The following is a 22,415-nucleotide window of genomic DNA, read 5'->3' as shown; positions in this document are numbered from 1 at the left end:
TGTTTCCAACATTCTCCTACAGGGAAAAATGTGTTCATATGCACAATGAATAGCAGGCCAACTGTGTCAAACACAGGCTGAATACTGGCTAATGGTACTTTTTTACTTTACTAGCATTGTCTCTTCAAATGCAGTACTGTGTTGTTAAGGGTTAATGAACCATAACGATGACCTTTGTAGTTACAGTGGGTGTGATTAGCCTTGTTAAAGACTACACTTAATATTACTAGTAAAGGGGCTGTGAAGTAAAGTGTGATAAACAAGAGAAGTGCTGTTCATCTGCAGGTGTGGTTGCATTATTCTGTTATCAATTTGCTTTAATCTTTAAGCATGTAAGAGATGATTTCATAGATTAGTTATAGCCATAGACTGCACGTCTTTCAATTTAGGCTTCCACAGAGAGGAACATATTAGATCATAGACTGTCATACCAGCCTGATCATCACTGAAAATGTGCCGGAAAAAGTCCTGGAAAATGACCTCTGGAAAAAAGTGGGAACCCTGCTTGTTCCTTCGGAAGTCCACCACTATCTCCTTGGTCTTGGAGGTGTTCAGCTGCAGATGGTTCGATCCTCACCAGCCAAGAAGAGATGGAGCAGCAGGCGTTTGAAGGTTTTCATGACATGGGACGTCAGTATAACTGACCTGTGCAGAGAGGTGCTGCAGTGCCTGTTAAACAGGTTGAGCTGGTTTTCTCTCTCAGTGTCCCCATCTTCTGTCTTGTTGCCCTTCTTCTTGCAGCCTGTGAGGGTTTTATTGACCTCACAAATATTAAGCTTAACAAGGCAAAGTACAGATAGCGTTTATACAAGAAACTCACTTATTGGATAAAGAGCACATGAAACTTCGGCAAGAATGGGTAGGCCAGGCTTATTATTCATCTTTTTCCTCTAATAGCAGAAGAGTAGCCACCTTGTTACATCAGGTCACCCCATTTGTACTTAACCCATGTAAAAAGGACTCTGATGGCCGACATGTCTTTGTCCATGGAACATTTTTGGTACACCTATCACTGTGATGAACATGTTTGCCCGTACATTACGCGTCATGCACTATGCTAGCAGCAAGTGTTCAATAAGACAATCTTAGATTGGAAGGATTAGAACGTGTTGACACTCAAAGCAAAGAGATATTAGTGTACATTCTATCTGATGCAGTTCTATGATCCTATGCAGATGCTTTTGCTTTGAAGCAGAACAAAATACATGGCTGAAAATGAAAACAAAACTTTAGAGTAAGTCCATAAAAAGAACTCTGTCTGGGTTACAAGGAAATGTTTGAGATTTTTTTCCAAACCATCAGGGCATAGAAACTGTTATGTGCAGAGTTTGCAAAGTTAAAGGTTTGCACAACGAACCCTTTTAATGAGCCAGAGACATTTTCCTAAACAGTCTGCTGAGAGTCAAACAGAGCGAAGCTCGGACAGACAGTCAGTAATGGGAGATATAATCCTGTTGTTTAAACTGTTGCTGCCTGTGTCTGCTCTCTCTCTGTTTTAGTTACTAACAAGCCTCTCCACTCAAATATATTCAGATAACAGAACCAAAAATGAAACGATGTTATAAAACGGAGGGAGGCGATGATATCAGCGAGGTCTGGACCTTGGTTGTTAAAAAATATTTTAAACAGTACAATCATTTATTTCAATGCATTGATATCCATGCATGCTAATTGAAGTGATCGGTCAGCTTCTCTTTAGAGTGTAAGCAGACAGATGAGAGTGAATAGCCAAGGTCACTGTCTGTCTGTCAATCAGTGTTGTCCCGCCCCCTCTATGAATAAAGGCTACTTGTATAAAGCTACAGTTGTAGGAATTCTGCCGGCTAAAAAAGAAGAACTTAAAGTACACATGTTTTCAAATGAATGCATCACTGTATAAAAATGTACCTGATGAATACAAAATAGATACTAAATAAGTGTTGAAGAAATAAAAAAATAAAAAGAGAAATTTAAGATAAACCAAGATAGAAATAAAATGAATTAAAAAAAAAAAAACACAGAAGTAGAAGAAGATATAATTCAGTACGGTAAATAGAGGAAAAAAAGTTAATAATGACTTCTTAATAAAAAACGATAACCAAAAATGATAAATCAATAATGTTTCTTACCTTAAATTCAATAACATAGAATTCCTGTTGTCTTTGCAGTTTCCTCCTCGTACTGCCCGTCTGCTGGAGGAGACGACCGCAGCATATCTGGCTCATCTGACACATCAGACAACAGCCAATCAGACTGCAGCATCAGCAGCCGGCTCGCCATTTGGACCGACCCTCCCGCCAACCCGTCTGAAAACACCAGCTCAAGTAAAACAGCTCTACAGAGCACGGAGAAGCTTTCTGTCAACCAGGGAGGGGGAGTTCGGCCCGCTGCCAAGCCCCCCCGGCAGCTCCAGGAGATCGGCCGTCAGAGCTCGTCTGACAGCGGCATCGCCACGGGCAGCCATTCCTCTTATTCTGGAAGCTTCTCCTCTTACACGGGCAGCCTGGACATAACAGCAGGGGAGGACTTTGGGTCTGTTTTCAGCTTGCCTCCCCACTTGGCTCAAGACCTGAGTCCCTGTACCTGCTCTGCTGTCCCTGGACATGAGTACCAGGTACCATCATCACTCAGGTACCTCTATGACTCACCTAAGAGTCTGTTACCAGAGGGGAGCGGGACTGCCAAAGACAATGAACCCTCCAGCCCAACTAAGGACACTCCTACCTCTTCAAACCTCACGACAGACTCAACAAAGGAGGAGAAAAGTAGTGCCAAAACCTGCGAGGGCCACTCAGAAACTCCTGAAACAAAGTCAGTGAGTGAACACTTAGAGAAGGGTAAGAAAACCAAGATGGCGCCCTCTAGTGAGCGCCCAGACTCCTGTTACATCTGCACCTCTGTCTCCAAAACCATCGTGACCATCTGCTCCGTCTGTGGAGGATTTAAGGTGAGAAAAGAAATGATTCTGTGTCATTTTTCTGTCTCTTCTTTCACCCATGCTTGAACAAAAGTGTAGTTGTATTCCTGCCGGCCATCTGTTTGCCTCAAAAACAGAGAACAGGCGTCTTCGTCTTGTTCGTTGAAGTGGTCTCCTGCACGTGCTCACATGTACAAAAAGTAGCTTCTGTCATCTCACTCTATCATCTGTGGTGTGGCTCGCTGTCAGTGTGACCTTTATGGCGCCCTGCAGGGCTGACGCTGAGTTCAGCATTTGGTGTCAAAACATTAAAAAAAACAGTCCCGTAATCCATCTGTGTAACACTTCAGAGTTCATGCAGCCTCTCGACTTGGAAACTGTCCTCTAATGTAGCAGACTTAGACCTTGAGAAAAATGATCATCATGCATGTTTTCTCTTTAAATTACTTTTCTTTGGTAAACATCCCACTGTTCAGCTAAGGGATTGTTGTCTTTTTTTAAGAGGAACATATAAGCTCCAACTTGAATGTCATCCAAGTTTATTTTCAGCCAGTTTTATTTGAAGATTTCATTTTTATCTTGGATATTACCAAGATAAAAATGAAATCTTCAAATAAAACTCTCTCAATATGAGCTATAAGGTCTAGTTATCTACTCAGGATATTGATGATGAAAATCATTTCTGCCGAGTTTGACCTTTCTTCAGTCTGATCAGGGGATTCTTTTCTAATAATTTGCTTCATTAAATGCAAGAAAATGTAAAAAAAAAAAAAAAAACATCATATTGTGATGAATCCAAGTTTCACAAATTCAGATTTGTTGCCACTAATGTATTATCATAATGTGTTAAAAAAAAATCAAATATTTACACTTGTGTTTGTCATCGGTGCATGTTGAGCTATTTTCATTGAATTATTGGAATCTGTTCTCGTAACAGTAGCAAATTAATTTTCTGACCACAAATATTCCATTAAGATAATGAATTATTTCCCTTTGCTGCTCAGATATATCTTAATTTAAAGCCAACACATTTCACACCTGAGTTTGTCTTCATAATGATTTTCGTAATAATATAATTACTTAAAAAACTTAAAATATAAAATGAACTTGTTTGCATTTGTGGTGACAAATCTCCCTCTTAAAGTTCAGACTGGAGCTCTACTTAACATGAAGACATTCAGGTGCAAACTCAGTACAGGATTAGCAAGTAGCATATAGCTCCACCTGCTGGTAGTGCAAGAAGTTAAGAAGGCAGCGATCATATTTGACCAGATTCAAATGCTTGGTTTGACGTAAAGGGGGGGATTGTGGGTAATAAATCTCCTAGAAAAATCAAAGTGTGGAGTAAGCTCTGCGTGATGGATGGAGTCATCGGACGTGACATTCAGAGTTTACACAGCCTGGACACCTTGCAGCTGAGACACAAACAGTCCTCTGTGCTGAGACTGGCAATGTTTTTCCTTTCTTATTGTCAACAAATCAAATGAAAAGACCTAAAACCTACAATAAATTGAGCCTGTTTCCTTATATTGTCTGTGCTTCAAAAGCCTGATGTAGCATCTCTTTCAGTCCTATTGAGCTGCACGGCGGAACAAATCCGCTGCTGAAAATAGTCCCCACAATGCATTATTGACTCCTCTTTGGTTTTAGCTGTTTTATGGAAATAATGAAGATGAGACCTTTGTTTTTTTTTACATTAACGTCTTCATCATGAGCCAATCAGCTTGTGTCTAAGAAACACAAACCTGCTTAGGAAGTCATTAAGCATTGATACACAGATGAATGCACCGCTGGTTTCATGCTTTTCACAAGGTTGTTGGCAATTAAAAAAATGTCTAGATCAATGCCTGCCTTTAAAACACCAGGCCAACGTGTTCGTATTCATAGTACACATGAATACACTCTAATTAGACCAGTGAGCGTAAAGAATACAATTAGTATAATTTTCTGTTTCATGTCACAGGGGACATCGCACATCCCTGCAAGTGGGTCAGTGATCCCTGCCATACCAGGTAAGTGTGGAAAAAAAAAAAAAAAGACTGCATGAATTAAATCCTGCATGCATGAAGGGAATTCTTGCATGTTTGATAAAAAGCATTCAGTGCTTTTTAAGATGATTTGGGACCAAATCAAAGTGTTTGAAGGGTTTTTCTTGCCTCCAGAATGTCATATTTTCAATCCAGCAGATCAAGGTGTTGACAAGTCACCATGCAGCCAAAACAATATTGTGAAATCCTGCCCCTCTCCCGGCCTGGAGAAGCCAACAGCGAGGACGAGTGAGGATTCACTGCTGCCAAAAAAGGGGAGAGAGAAATTAGCATGTCTCTTATCCGATCTGCTAGGCTTTCCCGGTGCTGTTAGGCAGCTGGAGGCGACGTCTAACAGACTGAACTTGTATGAGTCGATGAGCTCCAGGAATGAGCTCATATCTGCGGCTACCGTCACCTGTGCGCCGCCAGAGAAAAAAGCAGTCATTTACGAAAACTGTCTCAAGTGTCAAGGAGAGCGCTGCCGGCCTCCTCCACGGGCCGTACCTCCTGAAATGAACCGCAACGGGAACATTTCCACCTTCAAAACATTTCCAGCCGGGCAGAAGAGAAGTGAAGAACACCATGCAGCTGCTAATGAAGCTCCCAGCGCTGGATCACAGAGCGCAGATGGGCAGTGTCAGTATGAAGAGAGGAATGGTCTGAACGTGACCAGTGAAGGTAAGAGGCCTCTTCATAAAGCTCCCACGAGTCCTCTGATGTCCTCTTTCTTCTTCGGCTCTTTTCAAATGGACCCTGTCTTTGTTTCCGGCCTGCTGGTCTCTTTATCATCAGTGAAAAAAAGAAAACCTCCAGGCTTCTTTTCTTCCTCCTTTTAATCAATGGCTTGTTTTCTCTCTGCACTCTGTGGTGTTTCCTTTTCTGTTCTGCTTTTACAACTCATCCTCCTGAGGGTCGTGAGAGGGATTCAAGGTACGAAATAATCATGAACATTAAACATGATGTGCAGGCTGTTGGAAGAGAATCATTACCACTTTTAATAATGCTTCTGTAATGAAGGTTTATTTTCTCCTGAAAATTAAGCAATGAAAGGCGAAAAAACATTTTTATCAAGCAACTGAAAAGGCGGCGACTGACTCATGTGTGAGGCCTAATTAAAGATTTCTCAAGCGTCTTTCAGCAGCATTCACGTCAAAAGGATACATGTCAGCTCATGACATCAATGAGTCATGCCGTCACTTTTATCAAACCATCGGCTCAAACTTGAACGCCTTCTGAACGATCCCTTTTTGGAAAGTCTCCAAACATTTGATTTAGTTTGCTATTTGATTCAATGTCATAAATGAATGATCAAATGTAGTGAAGACTCTCCGGTGGATAAACAGTCATGGTGCATTCATGTTAAAGTTCCTCCACCATTCATTAACTAAAGCACTTATTGAATGAGTTTTAAACACCAGTCAAACTCAAACTACTGCAGACTAATACAACTCCTTATTGCGTTCCATTGTGAATTATTAATCCACCCCATTGATATCAATACATTCATTTTATTTGTTTCTTTAGGCAGGGACAGTGTACAGCCACTCAGTTTCAAGTCTTATCTTTAATGATCATCTTTCAAAAATAACACCAGGAGAAATACAAAGTTAACATCCAAAGGCAAAAAGAGATGTGTTTCAGCTCCTACATTTTGAATATTTGGCCAAAATTGTGCCCATCAGCCTATTGGTGTTGAAATCAATAAATATGTTGTCCAAATGAAAAGAACCTGAAGAAGACCTCTGGTGGAAACCTTGTGATTGTAATGAGTTCAAACTTTTGATGGCATTTGAGTGAGTGCCTTTCTTCTTCCATGACGAATCAGTCAGCCATAAATAAAAAGATCGTCTACACAACTGAAAGTATCATCGACTAAAATGTTCAAAATGGATTAAAAAAAAAAGAAACTTTCTCTTGCATGTTGCATCTCTTAACTTAACATGCATGTATGTTCTGATGTCTGTCCCGTGATGCTTACCTGATATATTTACCGATCTGTTCTTTTTTGATCTGCTTTACTTTGTGGAATTGTGAAATGATGAATGTATTTATACCCAGGAAGCAGCACACAAGTCACAAAATATATTAAAACCACATCAAACTCCTTATGTCTAAAACACTTTTATTTTCTCCTCTCATCAGACAAAAGGCATCATAGTAAAGAGGAAAGACGCAGAGCCGATCCTTCTTATGAGATCATGGAGAGTCGGGCGCTGGAGAGAAACTCCGAGGTAGGCATATCCAAAACTCTGTAATCCTCTTTATGCTATCAACAGCTCACACATTTTGACCGTGTGAGTCTTTGTGATCGCTGTTCTGCTAAACATTCTCTGGGAAAACGCGTGATAACGTGGCAATCACTTTTGACGGGGATTATAAAGAGTGAGTGGCGGATCATTGTGGTAGAGCTGTAAGGGTTCAGGTAAACTCTGAAATTAAGGATGAAAAAATGATCTTTACTCAGAGATTTGTAGATTTAGACCTCTGGGTAAATGAGTTGGGGTAGACTGCTGAAAAAGAAGAGATTGTCTTTGTAATGAGTTGAGTTGCTTTCATGAATATGGTGTGTCGTGGAAAAAAGTTCAGACACCTTACAGGAATGTTTCCAGATATGAACTGCAGGAGTCAGATGTTATTTGATTTATTGGGAGATGTTTGACTTATTGATTATATGATGGCTGCTGTTTGTGGTGTCTTCTACTGTAACTAAATGAAAGTAGAATTTGTTACATAGCTTGTTTTATCGAGGTGTATCTGACAAACTTAGTCAGGCTTAGTGGACATACTTACCTTTGAAGGTACCATTAAAATCTGGTGTATAAGACACTCAGAGGCAGAAATCGGGAAAAGAGAGAGAGAGTGTGGAATGACATGCAGGAAAAGAGCCACAGTTCTAACTTCTTCTTACTTCTCACTTCTACCCTTAAAATGATTCTTTTTTTAAATAAATGTTTGCGTACTTCTTTCACACTCAATGCTACGCTAAACTAACAATCACTTCATCTAACTTATCAGCAGTAAATAAAAATACCACATTTTGTCTGAGAGGGATAAGGGAAGGGACAGGATATTGATACAGCGACATATCCTCGTCCTGACTCGAGTCGCTGGTTCCAAATATCAAGATTAATCATTATGTTGTTATCTAGCAATATAGCAGTTATCCTAGAATGGCTCTATCTTGATATCATTGTTATTGTGGCATACTTGGCGGTATCTTATCTTAGCTTATTGAAATCCCTTTTCTCACATAACCGCGCTGGATGCTATCGAATGTTAGGATAATCATTGAAGCCTTTGGCACTTTCATATTGAACACAGTTATTATTTTAAAACAGTTCTTCAAACTCACAACAACTACTGCAGGAATATCCGCCACTACCAGCCGATGCTCATTATTAAAAACCTCCACTTTTATGTAATGGCTTCATTCTGTCTCGACCTGATGATGGTCCATCAAGGATCCCCTCTTTGTGGCCTCTCGGCGAGACTGAAAGCAATATGGCTGCTCTCCAGCTCCAATTTTCACACCACAATAGCGGCGCTTACAGTAGCTGCCTGGAATCAGAGATTATGTGGCAGCAATTTAAAAAAGGCACGGTGATCCGTCCAGAAGCATGAGGCATTGCAGACAGTGTTTCCACCTGTTGGATGCAGCTCTGAGTACTCGATAAATACTTCACTATAAATAATCGTGACGTGTCCACCAAGCTGCGGAGGAAAAAGTCTTGCTCATGCTGCTTATGTAATAAAGTTGTGTGCTGGTCGCTCACTGCAAATTCAGATCAACAGTTGTTTACTGTGTGTGTGTGTGTGTGTGTCTTACAGGCCGAAGAAAAAAGCAAGTATGAGTTGATGGGCAGCTGTGGTCAGCAGAGGTTCCTGCAGGAGACTGAAGGTGAGTGAGGCCGACACCTAGTAATGAACCCGACATGGTTGGATATTTTTCTAAAGCAGACACATAAAATATGCAGATTGTTGGGTCTGTCCCTGAACATGTTATTTGTCATAGTTTTTAAGACTTCTTACAACAAGCAGGACCCGCTTCCAGAAAGTGAATGAAAGTACTGACACCTCACACAGGTTGTTGACGTGACCTTATCCAGCGTAACACGCTGTGACGTTGGCAGGAAGTTGTTTACATGCTGTTTCTTCCTCTGCACAGCATGCACTGTACAGAGCTGCATACAGACATAGAAGATGCTGAGACAGTTAAACGAGCTCTTTGTATGACATTCAACGTAGCTAGTGTTCAACGTACGATTGTCTCAAGTCTCCAAATCCAGTGTGAGTCCTTTAGCTTTAGAATGCTCTAATGTCAGGCTTTTATTCTGAAAAGGATACTTGTGGAAATGAAACAGGACTTCATTATTTCTTCAAAAAATAAATACAAATTGGGAACAAACATGTTGCTGTCCATTATATTCCAGGAAGGAGACATTTTTCCAGTCATGTACAGCTGCTTGTAGGCTAAGTCCTTGAAGTCCTTGAAGAGTTGTGCTAATAGATTTGTTGATCCTGCCTGCATTGTGATCATCTTCGTTTAAAGTGAAATGAGATCGATATGTTTCAGAATAGGGCTGGGGATGAATACTTGACTACTCGTTGTTGACATTGTTATTCGAGGAATGTTGAAGCGCTGCGCACACGTTGTTACAGGTTACACTCCTTCAGCTTAGTTGATGTGACAGGTGGAACTGAGCTTTATTGGTTTGCCTCACTGAGTACACGTACTAAGGAAATAATAAACAGTTAAACGCTAAAGAATATGTATTAACGCTAGTACTCGATTATTTAGAAGACTGCAAATGCCCATCCTGAATTCAGAACTGAGTTGAACTGTAATTACTGGAAGCTACTTGGACTCATTCTCCACACTTTTAAGGAGAAACTATTGTCCTTACGCCCCACTGCATGTGCTCTGAAACTGCTCTTAGTTCTTTCCAGTTTGGCTCTTGACTTGAAACTTTCAAAAGATAATTGAACAAAAAAAAAAAATCAGGAAATGATTACCAATTAGATACTTATCTGAACTTCTCATTGAAACATCTTCCAAATTGTCTCCCTTTTTTGTAGCTCATAGTTTTTATTACATTGTAAAGCAGGGGGGCTCCCTGTAGTGTGAACATTTATGTCTTCCTTCATCCATGTTTTATGAAATGCCGTAAACTGGAGTTACACAAGAACCCACTGAGTCAGGAGAAAACCCCAGATCTGAAACCAAACAGAGAGAGCAGTGGTGCGTGAGAGGATACCTGCCCTGATGTGAGGTGAGGGGACAGTTGTCAGGGGACGTTTGCCCACTTAAAGCATCTCACTCCCACAAACATGCCCTCAGTCTAATGCACACCTGTTTTGAAAAGTCCTAGCAGCTGTCACCATGTGGCTCCAAACCTGTCACTCATGTTCATGTACCTGCATACACATTCCTGGTTCTGTGTCATCCGTCCCATCATCCCGCCTCAGAGAGCACTTAATGGATGAGATGGGCAGCAGCTTTGTGTTTGGATGTCTGCGTGATTGAAATGAGAAAAACATTGTGATGTGATGTTTGAAGTTGTTTTGGAAACACTTCAGGTTGAGATTGAAGTTATTCTAATGTGCCAGCAGAGAGGAACATCCCTGTGTGTCTGAGAGTTTAGTTTGCATCTTTTCCTCTCGCATTTCATTTGGTTGGTGTCTTCACACGAGTCACAGCAGTACTCACATAGTGAGAGTTTACTTCTTGTTTTTAAGGTTTGCATGTTGGAGCTCAGATAGAGGCTCTCTCTGATGCCTGAGCTCCAAGCTGAGGCTTGGTGTCAGTGGTGTGACGGATCAAAGTTGATCCAGGATCTATTCAGATCACACTCCACGGTTGAAAATTGATCATCCATATGTACTGCTGCTTAATCCCTGAGGAGTAAGTGAAAAGAAGGCAGTTTAAGTAGTGCGTGTAGGCGCCATGTACCAATATACCAATATGAAATAGTGTGTGTGTGTGTGTGTGTGTGTGTGTGTGGCAAAGAGAGAGAGCATGAGCTGAAGCGACAACGATCAATAATAAGCCAACAATAGCCTGCCCGAGCTCTGAGTGACTAAAGTCTCCATGGTATCATAATATCAATAAAGTTTGCAGGCTAAGGTTTCCCTGTATAGAGATGTATAAGAAGCTGCTTAATAGGTTGAATCTGTAGCTGTTCTGTGCGCGGTACTCTTTCCATACAATGAAAGTACTCCACTACGAGTAAAAGTCTATTATTCATTGGTTTATAGTACGATGGATGCCTGGGTACCGCACTCTCTAGTACTTTTTGTGTTTAGATTTCTGCTCTCCCTCTCCGGTCACCTTTACCTGAGAGGAACTTTGAAACATGGGTCCGTCCTCTGTTGGAAACATTCACCTGGCCTATGTCTGCTTGTTGGCAAACAAAAAGGACAAACTGCTCCTCCTAAACTAAAAAAAAAAACACTTTTGCAGATCCCGGACGGCTCATTACACCTACCGGACTTTCAGCTCTTCTGAGCCGACTAATGATGGAGTTTTCTGTAAAGACGAGAGGAGGTGGAATCTGCTTCTACTTAAACAAAGGTTGGTGTGCAGATGTCACAGAAGTCGTTTAGCCCTAATCTGGAGACTCGTTTCATAAACTATATGAAGGCGTTTAAGTCACCGCGGGAGTTATCCTCGTGGTCACATCCCACTTCAGGCACCTGACTGACCGGATTACATGTGTGGAGAAAAAAAAAACCCAGACTCCCTGATCATCAACCTGGGGAATTTTAACAGAGCTAATCGCGACCTTCAGGCAGAAGTTTAAATGTGCTAAGCCTGTAGTGAGGACAGTGCAGAGATGGACAGAGACACTGATTGGAGTTATTCTGGAGCTGCAGCCACAGACCAAACTCACTGACACTGTGACATCTTATATCAGCTGACCAGGACCTTCTGCACATACAACAATAAACCCTGCAAAACTAAGGAAACCACGGAGGAGGCCTACAGAAGAGTGGACCAGGACAGAAAGAAGCTAAGAGGAGCTACACTCAGAAGCATCAAACACAGCTTCTTGGCTAACGACCCTACGTCAGTTTGCAGGTTTTCACAACCTACGCAAGGATCCTGTTTGTGGACTTCAGCTCGGCGTTCAACATCATCATCCCAGATATCCTCCGCCACAGACTGACCCAGCTCACAGTGCCAGCCTCCACCTGTCAGTGGATTACCAACCTCCTGACTGACAGAAGGCAGCAGGGGAGGCTGGGAGTGTGTTTTCTCTCCACTGCTCTCTCTCACCCTGCACAAATAACTGCTCTTTTGTGAAACTCCTGAAGTTTGCAGAAGACACCACCGCCTTCAGTCACATCACACAGAGGTGGAACAGCTAGCCCTCTGATGCGGTCAGAACCATCTGGAGCTGAACCTGCTCAAGACTGTGGAGAAGACAGTGGAGTTCAGGAGAAGCGAGAAAATGACTTCATGTAATGACTAAATATTTTTCAGACTAAAACTGGACTTACATTTGGATTAAAAATAGACTAAAACTAATATTACAAAGCAAAAGATTCAAATTGTTTTAAATTAATATTTGAGTCAGGTTATAACGCCTATGTCTTCAGCCTCGTCTTGTTCTCACCTTACCGTCTACCTCAAGAACATATGAAAGGTTGAAAAGCAGCTCGGACAGGACTGGAGACCCTGAAGACACAGCTGCCATTGGCCTCTGTGTTTTCCTCTCAGATAGCAATTGACCCTGTGAATTCAGGTCACTAAGCTCATGCAGGTATTGCCTTCAGCATCGCCCCATGAGGCTCTGCAAAGTGAATTATAGAAAAGTCCCCGAGCCTCAGAGCTGTGGGCAGACCCAGCGTAATAATGGCAGCTGTTATAAAAGCCCACACTAGCGCTCAGGCTGCTCGGTGTCTGATCAATTAGGTAGCAGAGCTCCGAGATGTTGCCAAAGGCTGCGCCCAGCAAGCAAGACGGTGCTGGCGTCTAATGGCTCCTCAATGGTCCCCTGGGCCCGAGCTCCTGGTAATGCTTGCTGCCTGATGCCATTTAGGAAGAGTCAATAGCAGGTGAAATCATTTGTACCCTTGTTTCATTGAATCCTGCCTCAGATCATACTGCGCTGTATTTACATGACAGTGTAATTACAACCCAGTTGTAGCTGTGAAACATGTATATGAATCAGTGACTGCTTTTATAGCTGCTGTAAAAACCTTATATTTACTTTTATGAAGCTTTACACGATGCACTGACACAAGACAGTAAATCTGATTAATGTACAGTATGAATCCTCTTTTTCTTAGGTGTATAAAAATGATTCTTTCCACATGAGCTGTAAATTCTCTGCTTATCATCTTTCTGTTGTTGTACTCTGAATGTTTTATCAAACACGAGAGAGGGAAAGTGTTTATTTAATGACATGCTTTAACTGAATACAGGATAGTCTTCTCCTGGTTACATGATTTAGTGTGAACCACATATAGAACATATAGGCACCAATAACAGGGATTTTTAGGTTAGTTTTGATTATCACAAATTTAGATGAAGCAATGTTTTAATTATAAGTAAGAATTTTTTTAAATAACATAATCAAAGGTGCAGTGAATTGCGGCGGAACTCAAAATTCGGTGTGTGGCCAACACTTGCAGATGAAAGTGATTAACAGTCTGTTGTTCTTCCTAAATGGACAGACGTGATATCCCTGACGTTTGGCTCACATGATGCTTTACTGTGACCATTAAGTGTTGCTTTAGTTTTTTGAGTCTACTTTTATGCTTCTCTTGGTCCCGCCCTAATTGGAACAAACCATTTCCGTAAGAGAGGGTGAAACAATAATAATGAATTTAACAGGAAAATATCATGATAATATTTCAAGTGAGAATCTAAAGTACAATATCAGCTAACAACAGTAAACAGGAAAGTTGTATTATTTCAAGTTTTTAGATAGAAACCGAAACACTACACAAAGTGAAGGCTCCACTCTGCTGGCTGCAGTAAGTGTGGGGAGGGTGGGGGCAGGGGGAAAAGTATGGTGGAATCTTTTCACAATTGTATCAGTTTATTGTTTATTTTTCTCTTCTCTTAATTGTTCAGTAACATCTGTAGTAGAGGATTTTGTGAGCCTCTAGGAGAAAATGTACTCGTCACTTTTCCAAAGAGAGAACAGATGCAGTGTGAGTGTGCCGTCTCTCTGTTTAAAGGTTTTAGCTTTATTTGATGTCATTGTATTTAAAAGCTTCTAAACAATGGCACTGTGATTGGTCAATGTGCTCGTCTTTATGTGGTTGTTATGAACCTGTGTCAACCAGACACAGACCCTCACAGCGCTCGCTCAAGCAGACATGAAGTGGACTGTTGTCCTCTTTATCCTGTGTGCCGTTCAGCTTTATGACAGGTAAACCACATGTCAGGCTCAATAAATCACAAACACAGCGCACTTAAAGTAGCAGCGGGCTGTCGTTTGTGTGTTTGACAGGAAGAGTAATCAAGGTGAAATGGTTTGCGAAAACGTTTCATGTTACTTTTATGTGACACCTGTTTTTTTTTGTAAATGTCGTTTAGTTGATGGATTTAGAAATAATGAGCTATTAAATCTGAGTATTCTTAGGTTTGTGCGAAGTAGAAGCTTTAAGTGAAACTGTGGTCATGTTAGGTTGGATTATTAGTGCTATATTTTGATTAGTATGAGTGTTTTAGAAATGAATTGACATTTGTTATAGTGGTTTACTATTTATAAATGAAACATAACTTTTTATATACAGGCTTTTGTTAGTCAGATTAATAGAAACAAAGAAGGATGCATATGTATTTTATCTAACATGTTAGAGCTCCTGATTGGTCACTTTTAAAATGTAGGTTCCATAAATGCACCAGGAGTGAAATATTGCATTAGGGGCTCTGGTGGTGGAATGACAAGGAACACAAATTAGAAGATGAACACCTCATCACACCATAATGTAGCACCATAATGTATCTTATAATTTATCTCTGGAGCCTAATAGCTTATTATGCATGATTAGCCTCTGGGGGGGAGAAGGGACAGTTCATTCAGAAACGCTGTGCTTCACAGTGTGGCTGCTGATCTCAGATCTGCTGCTGATATTTTCACCTCATTGCAGATGTGTTTAAAGTAGATGGCTGCTGATTCAGGAGTTATTAACTTTTAGGAAGATTCTTAAAGATTTAGTTTAAAATATTAATATATTAAAGCAACAATATGAATGAATTTGGTTTGGTGGGCTCTAAGTCTCTGAGTGCAACACCACTGGAGTAAGACTTACAGGGCTGTTATGTTACCAGATTTAGTGCAAAATCAGTCTGTTAGCATCTTTAGCATGTTGTTTGCTAACTGTTTGCATGCTTTGGACATGCAGACACCATTCTCCCTGTTGAGAATCTGTTATTGTACTATGAAATGAACCTTTTGAACTACTGAAAGGTGGTAAAGTTACTTATTGTTTAAAATGATAGTAGCTATATCCATGAATTCATAAACTTTCAAATAAGGTTTGGTTGAGGGAAAAAAAACATGTTTAATCTTTAAACAAATATCAGTTAATCTCAACCAAAGAAGATAATTAGTTTATCGTTCTCTGCGCTGCTAAAGCCTTTCCCTCTCCTCCATAGATCTCGTATACTTTTAAATCCTAGAGGCAAACACTTAACAAAAAGTTTGGTGTTAATGAGACTCAAAGGCTATTTCACATGTTTCTTGGATAAGAGTTGAAGGTTTGTGCGTAGAGAAACAATAGAAGACACAGAACTTGTTAGTTTTGCTCTGGTGGGATTTTCTTGATAATAAGAACTTTTACACCTCTGAGAAAAAAGAAAAAAAAATACGGCCTCATAGACACTTGAACACATCTCCTCCTGAGCTTCATTAACACGTTGTTGCTGTTGTATCGACAGGGCCGGTGTTCGTCTTCTCCCCCGAGGCGCCACTTCCTGAAAGGCCTCGCAGTGACGGTGTGACGTACGTGAATATTCCTGTCAGTCCCACATCCAAGAAGCAGCTCAACTACATGGAGCTGGAGCTGCAGGAGTCGGGTCCTGGACCCCGAGGGAGCGTCCCACATCTCCCGCCTCAAAGTAAGAAAACATTGAACTAATGAAAGCCAATCAATGAATACATGTCTTTTAAATAATCTGACAGCAGTTTGAGATTTGTCACATTGACATATGAAGTTGTCATGTTTTATGAGCAAAAGTATTGAAACTCTCGGGCCTGCAGGTTAATAGTTTTAATATGAAAGTATTGATCCCCCGAACTGAAAACTCCACAGTTTTTATAAACTTCAGTCACACTTTAAGGACCTTTAATGAAGTCATATACAGGTGGACACAAACACTTCTTTTCTATTGGACATGTTGAAGTCATGGTGTCTGTGCTTTAATCATTATGTCCAATCAGTGATTAGTGTGCTGTTACAGGATGAATGCCCTGTAATGCATTCATATTGAGATTCATATTAAACGTTCATGAGATCCAGGCAGATTGTTAATCTGTGCAGATGTTGAACATGTGCTTATCTACAGTGCTGTAGACATTCACGAAACTATAAAGACAGATGTCAATATCAGCAAGGTTTGAAAAGTTGTGCAATTTTATTTAATTTGTCAGATTAACAGAAGTCAAGTGGGTAAGGATCCAGTTGATTTCCTCTCGTCTCTCTAAGAGACAGCTGTGTCCTTGTCATCGGAGACTCGGCAGCGCGCTGTAATTGACAGACAAGTTGGCTATTAGCGTCATTGCCCCTCAGGAATACGAGGACCGCTCGGGCTCCGACATGAGCGAGGTTAATGTCTGATGGCAGCAATACACTTTCTATCCCCGCATGTGGCCTCATTAATCTGTCACCTGGGAGGAGGAGGGTCCCGTCTCTCCACTGAAGGGGGGGAGGGTCACAGGGCATTCAGATCACAGCTGCAAATTCACTGGCTTACATTGGATCCTCCTCCGAGACTACTGATGTGTTGTTAAGGAGCTGGTTTTTGATTCCCCCGACTGTAGAATACATTACAGAAGTGAATATTCAGAATTTTAAATTGAACCCTTACTTACTGCTTTTTTAAATTTCCTACCACAAAAAAAGGGCACCAAATGACAGCGATGACTATGCATATGAAGAACAGTGCATGAGGGGAATTGAAGGGCTTCAGTTGAGTCATTTGCATATTTTTCTGCATTGTGACACGAAGCAGAGTTACATAACTGAAGCAATCAAGCCGACAGTGAGGACAGAGATCCCCTTCTCTGTAAAGTAGTGGGTCGTTGTCGGGCTTTGTTTTGGGCTGAGCACTGAGAGGTCACACCCTCTGTTGATTGGAAGCTGCTAATCAAGCAGAGGCTGTGACTGTTTGTGGTATTTAAGCACATAGGTGAGCCGAAGCGTCAACTATTGGGCGTGAGCCAAAATTGGGTAAAGACCAGTGAGTCCAGCGAGCAAGGCCACGGACCCTGAACATCCACCCCCCTGTTGCCCGATACAAACAAATCTCCGTCCTCCATGGGAACAGAAACAGACTCACCTGTCATGAAAAATGAAATGTAACCAGCCTGTCTGCTTACCAAAGCCTCTTCGCCCCACCCTTCATTTACTTTTGGCCCGTGGAACCAAAAGCTGCTGTGGGTAAAACAGAATTCATCCATCCACTTCCACACTGATAAATCCACGGCCACAGACTTCCTAGCACACCTGTCCTCATTTCACCTCAAGCAGTTTCCCAACTTTTCTGCCCACAAAGCTGTCAAAACTCTTTATTTCACTCTGCCTCTGAACTGCTCCACAGCAAACCTGACTGTCACTACTCTGCATCTATCAGACCACTTCTTCATTTCATTCACTATCTCCTTACCTGAACTCCCTCACGCACCGCCACAAATGCTTTCTTACCATCCAAACATTCTTTCCCTTCAACCAACTCCGCTATCTAATCAGGTCTTGGCTGCCTATAAGGATTTCCCCACACCCTTAGATGAGGCTACAGACACACTCTGCTCCACACTCGCCTCATCTCTGCCCTCTAGTGCCAGAACCCTGCTCTCAAAACCTCCCCTAGTCTACGGCTCACTGAAGTCATGAGAGAGCAAATGGCCAAATCCAAAACAGTCCTCTCACCTCAGCGACGATAAGCAAACACTTGCTTCCTTTTTCCTCCAGCCTGCTCGCATCAAATTTGAACTCTGCTGCTCACTTCAAAAACAGCTCCTTACGTGAACTCTATAATCCAGGTCTACACTACCTCCCGTCCACTCTGCCAAGGCGTCTGATCCATCCTTCACAACAAGGTCCTAAGTCTCCTGTACACTCTTCTCCTCCTCTGTCGCCTCCCGGTGGTGGAACCATCTTCCAAACTCCATTCCATCTGCGGAGTCACTTTGCACATTTAACAAGAAGCTAAAGACTCAGCACTTTCATGAACGCCTACTTACTTAATCATATTATTGATGAGGATGGTTATGATGCTGTTTACAAATCTCAAGAGCAGCTGACCATGTTGTGCTCAGCCGACCACATGTTCACAGTTTTCTGTTCAAGCGTCAGTGGCCAGAGTTACAATGTTCTGAACTGGTTCAAAAGTGAATGTTTTTTGTACAACTATTTGAAGACCTTGATTACTGTCGATGTATTTTTTCTGTGGCCAATGTTTTACAATACCTCTGAACCTTCTTAACATCACAGCCAATAAAGCGTTGGGTGCTACAAACATCATCTCCATCCTCATAGTAACCCTGAAATGAAGAAGTTCTCAAAACATTCTTTGTTGACATGTTCATGTTAGCCAGTTGACAAATGGTTAAAGAAAACAAACTGATCTGTACAAAAACTGGTGTTAAGGAAATATCTGCATAAGCACTTAAGAATCTGTTGTTGTGTCTTTACAGGAAAGAGCTCCACAAAGTACGCCCAGATTGACATCACTGCTACAGAAACAGCCCACAAAGTGGGCACACAGCACGCCCTGGGTCGGCAGGAGGGCCTGCACACTCTGGAGCTGAGACGAAAGGGGACGCCACACTGACTACTTCTTCACTGAACACTTTCTGATCGCAGCAGGATGCATCTGCTCCGAGACCAGTGTACTACAGAAAACTAGAAGGTCCCCAAGAAACATGGCTCTGACGGGGGTTTCAGTCCTAACAGTTCCTAAAAGAGCCCCAGAGGTTAAGTTTGGGATTTTTCTCTCCTCTGTTGCAATGTTTCAATGCAGATGGTTTGAAAGTTGCATCATCCATGCTTCAAACACTCTCATCTAAGAAAACACTGCCTCCTGATGTTCACATTCACACTTCGCCTCCGTAAATTACAAACAACTTAAAGATGGAGTCGACTCGGAGAGGTTTGGCAACGGATCAGGAGAAGCATTTCAATCATCTCATTAAATGGCATCATGTCAGCCTCGGGGTAACATGAAGGAGCCAGTGCTGAGCTGAGTCACTGGTACTGATAAAAACCCCTGAGCAGAGGCTTTTCACAGCTCACTCGGGCCGTCCCCCAAAACATGTAATGTGCTGTTCTCATCCTTATTCGGGACGATGAGGTATGCTGGCAGCAGGGGAAGAGGCAGAGATGCTGTTGATTTTCACAAGGACTTCATATTGGCTTATTCCTCACATCAGTAAGTCTACTTCAACTTGTACAAAACTCGCTTTGAAGCATAAAAATATTTGGTGACTTCTTCCGTTCAGTCTTACTCAGAATGCTTTTCTTTTAATAAAAAGGCCTACGAGAATGTTTGTCCATAAAAAGCAGGATCATCCATTGTTTTGAATAACACTTCCCCATTGTGCATGTTGACTTTTTCCTGGCTGTATCTAATACATCATTGTTTATCAAAGAACCCGACATGACCACACTCTCATCATGCTTTAAAGTCCTCGTTATTAAATCACAGTTTTATCATCCAGCAACAATCAAATGTGCCAGACTGTCGGCCGCTTCATGGCCTTCATTATTCAAAGTGATGTCTTTGTAAATAGCAGAAAGTTAGATTTTTTATAAACTAATTGGAGTGATTAATATGTGTTCTATTATTCCTCTTTTGGTATTCTCTCTTGACAGTGTTGAATAGTCTGTTTCAGTCAACATGTCGTCACATTGTCAGGCTCTGCTTGGATCTTTTGAATATGTGTGAAAACATTTTCTTTCTATATGAGCTGACTGTACTGACATACAGGTGAAAACATCATGTATGGAAAGAGTTTAAGCACGGTGCCTTTGTTCCTAAAGAGCTGTTCTTTTCTTGTAATACCATTTGTCATGTAAATTATTTATAACATTAACTACTGCTTTGAAGTGTGTGTTCAATTTCGGTACAGCTACAGTAGATTATATTTGTGATTTATATCCCCCCCATGTACAGATGTAAACCAGTTTGGTACACTATATAAAGCATTCTTACAATAACTTTGTTGTCTTTCAATACCCTCCGCCCCCCCCAGGGATTCAAAGGTTGCCACTAAGACAAGCACCAACAATCTACTTAGGGCGAGTCTTTGCAGCCTTAGACGATGCAGGCTTTACTCATCTGTCACTTCCCCAGCCTCCCATGCAAGACATTCTTTAGGACTTGGGAATGAATGACTTTGCTGCTATTTTTGTGTCTTTCATGGCATTTTTTTTACAGTTAGATTAAGATGCAAGACTTACTGTAGGTCAAAGTTAGATACCATAGCTTAAAGCGCTAACAGGTAGCTAACAAGAGAATTAAGTTGACTTGTCGACCTTTAATGAAGACAACCTTTTCTTTAACGTTGACTTTGGTTTGGCCATTACTTTAAGGAGGTGCACATAATAACGTGAAGACATGGAGGGATTCTTTGATAGATACCTTTCTGAAGTTGTAGACTTTCCTGCAGCACTTCCAGCCTCAGAATGTTTGAATTGACGGTGTCACAGGAGCCCGGCTGACATCTTTGCTGAAGTGGATCTGGCGGCCGGTTGGCAGTGTGAAGAGCTTTGGAAGGAACACACAGAGGGTTTTTCACGTTATTTTCAGTGATCAGGCTGTTAAAACGTGTAAATGAAACGCTTTCTCACGAAGGGAATTTTATTGGGATTGTTCCCGGTCCACTATTTTTCAAGATGGGGATGTATACTCTGCCAGCTGAGCTCTCACAGTAACAGGATTCACATTGGCGTGTCAAAGTCACTCGCACTATGGATATTAACCTCACTGACCTGGAACAAAAGCCCTCAGCCAACTGTTCCTTGGAAACTAAATCACTCATTAAATTCAGCTGGAGAGAGCAGAGGCCTAAAGCATAATTGGGAAGTCTATGGTCAAATATTGATATAAATAAATTAATGCTAATCCCATTGAGGAACTGGTGGTTGTAGGTAAATGAGCTATGCAAATCCACATACGGCTTGAGTGTGACTGCAGCCTGTTTTTAATGAAAGACACAGCTCCTGTGGGCTGAGTTTTAATCCCCCACTGAGCCAAACAACAGTGGAAACACAACAGTCCAAGTTCAGTACTACCATCCTTCTACTAAACCATATACTTTGATTTGAAATAACACCTGCCTGTCTCTGACAGTTCTCGAGCCTCGGTTGTTAAGCTGCTTGCTAACACTAGAGGATTTTTAGACAAAATAAAAAATGGACCTGATACTTCCTTTGGCTTCAGATGTGCTTTGAAATGACTTGATACTTAATGTGTGACTCACTTTTGAATGGTGAGACTTGACTGGAAACTAGATTTGACAAAAAGTGGCATGAGAGTAATTTTGATAACTTTGGGGACTCGGCTTGAGACATTGACATGATGCTTACCTGGACAAGATTCAGGAAAAAAAAACATGTTGGAATGTGCTTGTGCTTTGACGAGATTTGAATAAAGATTTGACTTGAAAAGTGTTGAGACTTATAAAATAGACCACTTTTGGGAGTTGACCTGGGCCTGGACTCCAGATACACAAAGCGTATAATGCTGCCTTCATCCAAACATAGAGCTCTATAGCTGAATTCAAATGGATAAGTTAATTAGGTTTAAAGAACACATGCTTTAGAGGCAGTGCATAAAACTGCAGAGTTGTTCAGTTCTTGTCTTTGTATTGGTTTCATTATCTCAAATGTCCTCTTTGCCTCCAAGAAAATTACATCTACTGAATAAGTAATTGGCTCATACAAATCAAACTGTCAGCTAGACTTTGTCAATCTTATTCTTACTTGTTTGAAAATGAATTAAACAACTCAATCTGCTAAATTATTCATGCAAGGCATTTTTCTCTCTTCTTTTTTTGGACTTCATTACTGATCTTGCTGCTCCTTCTGTAGGACTCTGAAGATATTAAGACCAAATTCATAAATAATACAGGAATGGTGAGAAATAATTTCATTCAGGCAACAGCACTTTAAGGCCAGACAGGAAACTCCTGCCACAAAGTGCATGAACAATTCTCCATGAACATGAAATACCTTATTGTTGTTTGTTCAGATCTAAGTCATTCTGGAGCTTCTGTGAGTCGACTGTACAGCCTCAGATGACCATAACT

The 22,415-nt window shown here is 41.3% G+C and overlaps 1 protein-coding gene across 4 annotated transcripts in view; it reads left to right on the top strand.

Moving 5' to 3' along the window:
• Positions 1-19,632, top strand: part of LOC132958441 (protein Dok-7-like) — a 41,723-nt gene extending 22,091 nt beyond the window's left edge. Inside the window, exons 7-14 of one of the 4 annotated variants that reach the window (XM_061031271.1) lie at positions 2,148-2,926; positions 4,860-4,908; positions 5,080-5,604; positions 7,069-7,157; positions 8,755-8,824; positions 11,387-11,497; positions 15,824-16,003; positions 18,801-19,632. In XM_061031271.1, coding sequence (XP_060887254.1) covers positions 2,148-2,926; positions 4,860-4,908; positions 5,080-5,604; positions 7,069-7,157; positions 8,755-8,824; positions 11,387-11,497; positions 15,824-16,003; positions 18,801-18,937 — 1,940 coding nt within the window. In that variant the 3' untranslated portion in view covers positions 18,938-19,632. Of the gene's footprint in view, positions 1-2,147; positions 2,927-4,859; positions 4,909-5,058; positions 5,605-7,068; positions 7,158-8,754; positions 8,825-11,386; positions 11,498-15,823; positions 16,004-18,800 lie in introns of all 4 variants that reach the window. The other 3 variants (XM_061031270.1, XM_061031272.1, XM_061031273.1) reach the window with 3 other exon arrangements.
• The last annotated feature ends 2,783 nt before the right edge of the window (positions 19,633-22,415 follow it).

This window comes from Labrus mixtus, chromosome 23, assembly GCF_963584025.1.
Source record: "Labrus mixtus chromosome 23, fLabMix1.1, whole genome shotgun sequence".
NCBI classification, from domain to species: domain Eukaryota; kingdom Metazoa; phylum Chordata; class Actinopteri; order Labriformes; family Labridae; genus Labrus; species Labrus mixtus.
This window is presented reverse-complemented; position numbering and strand designations above follow the sequence as displayed.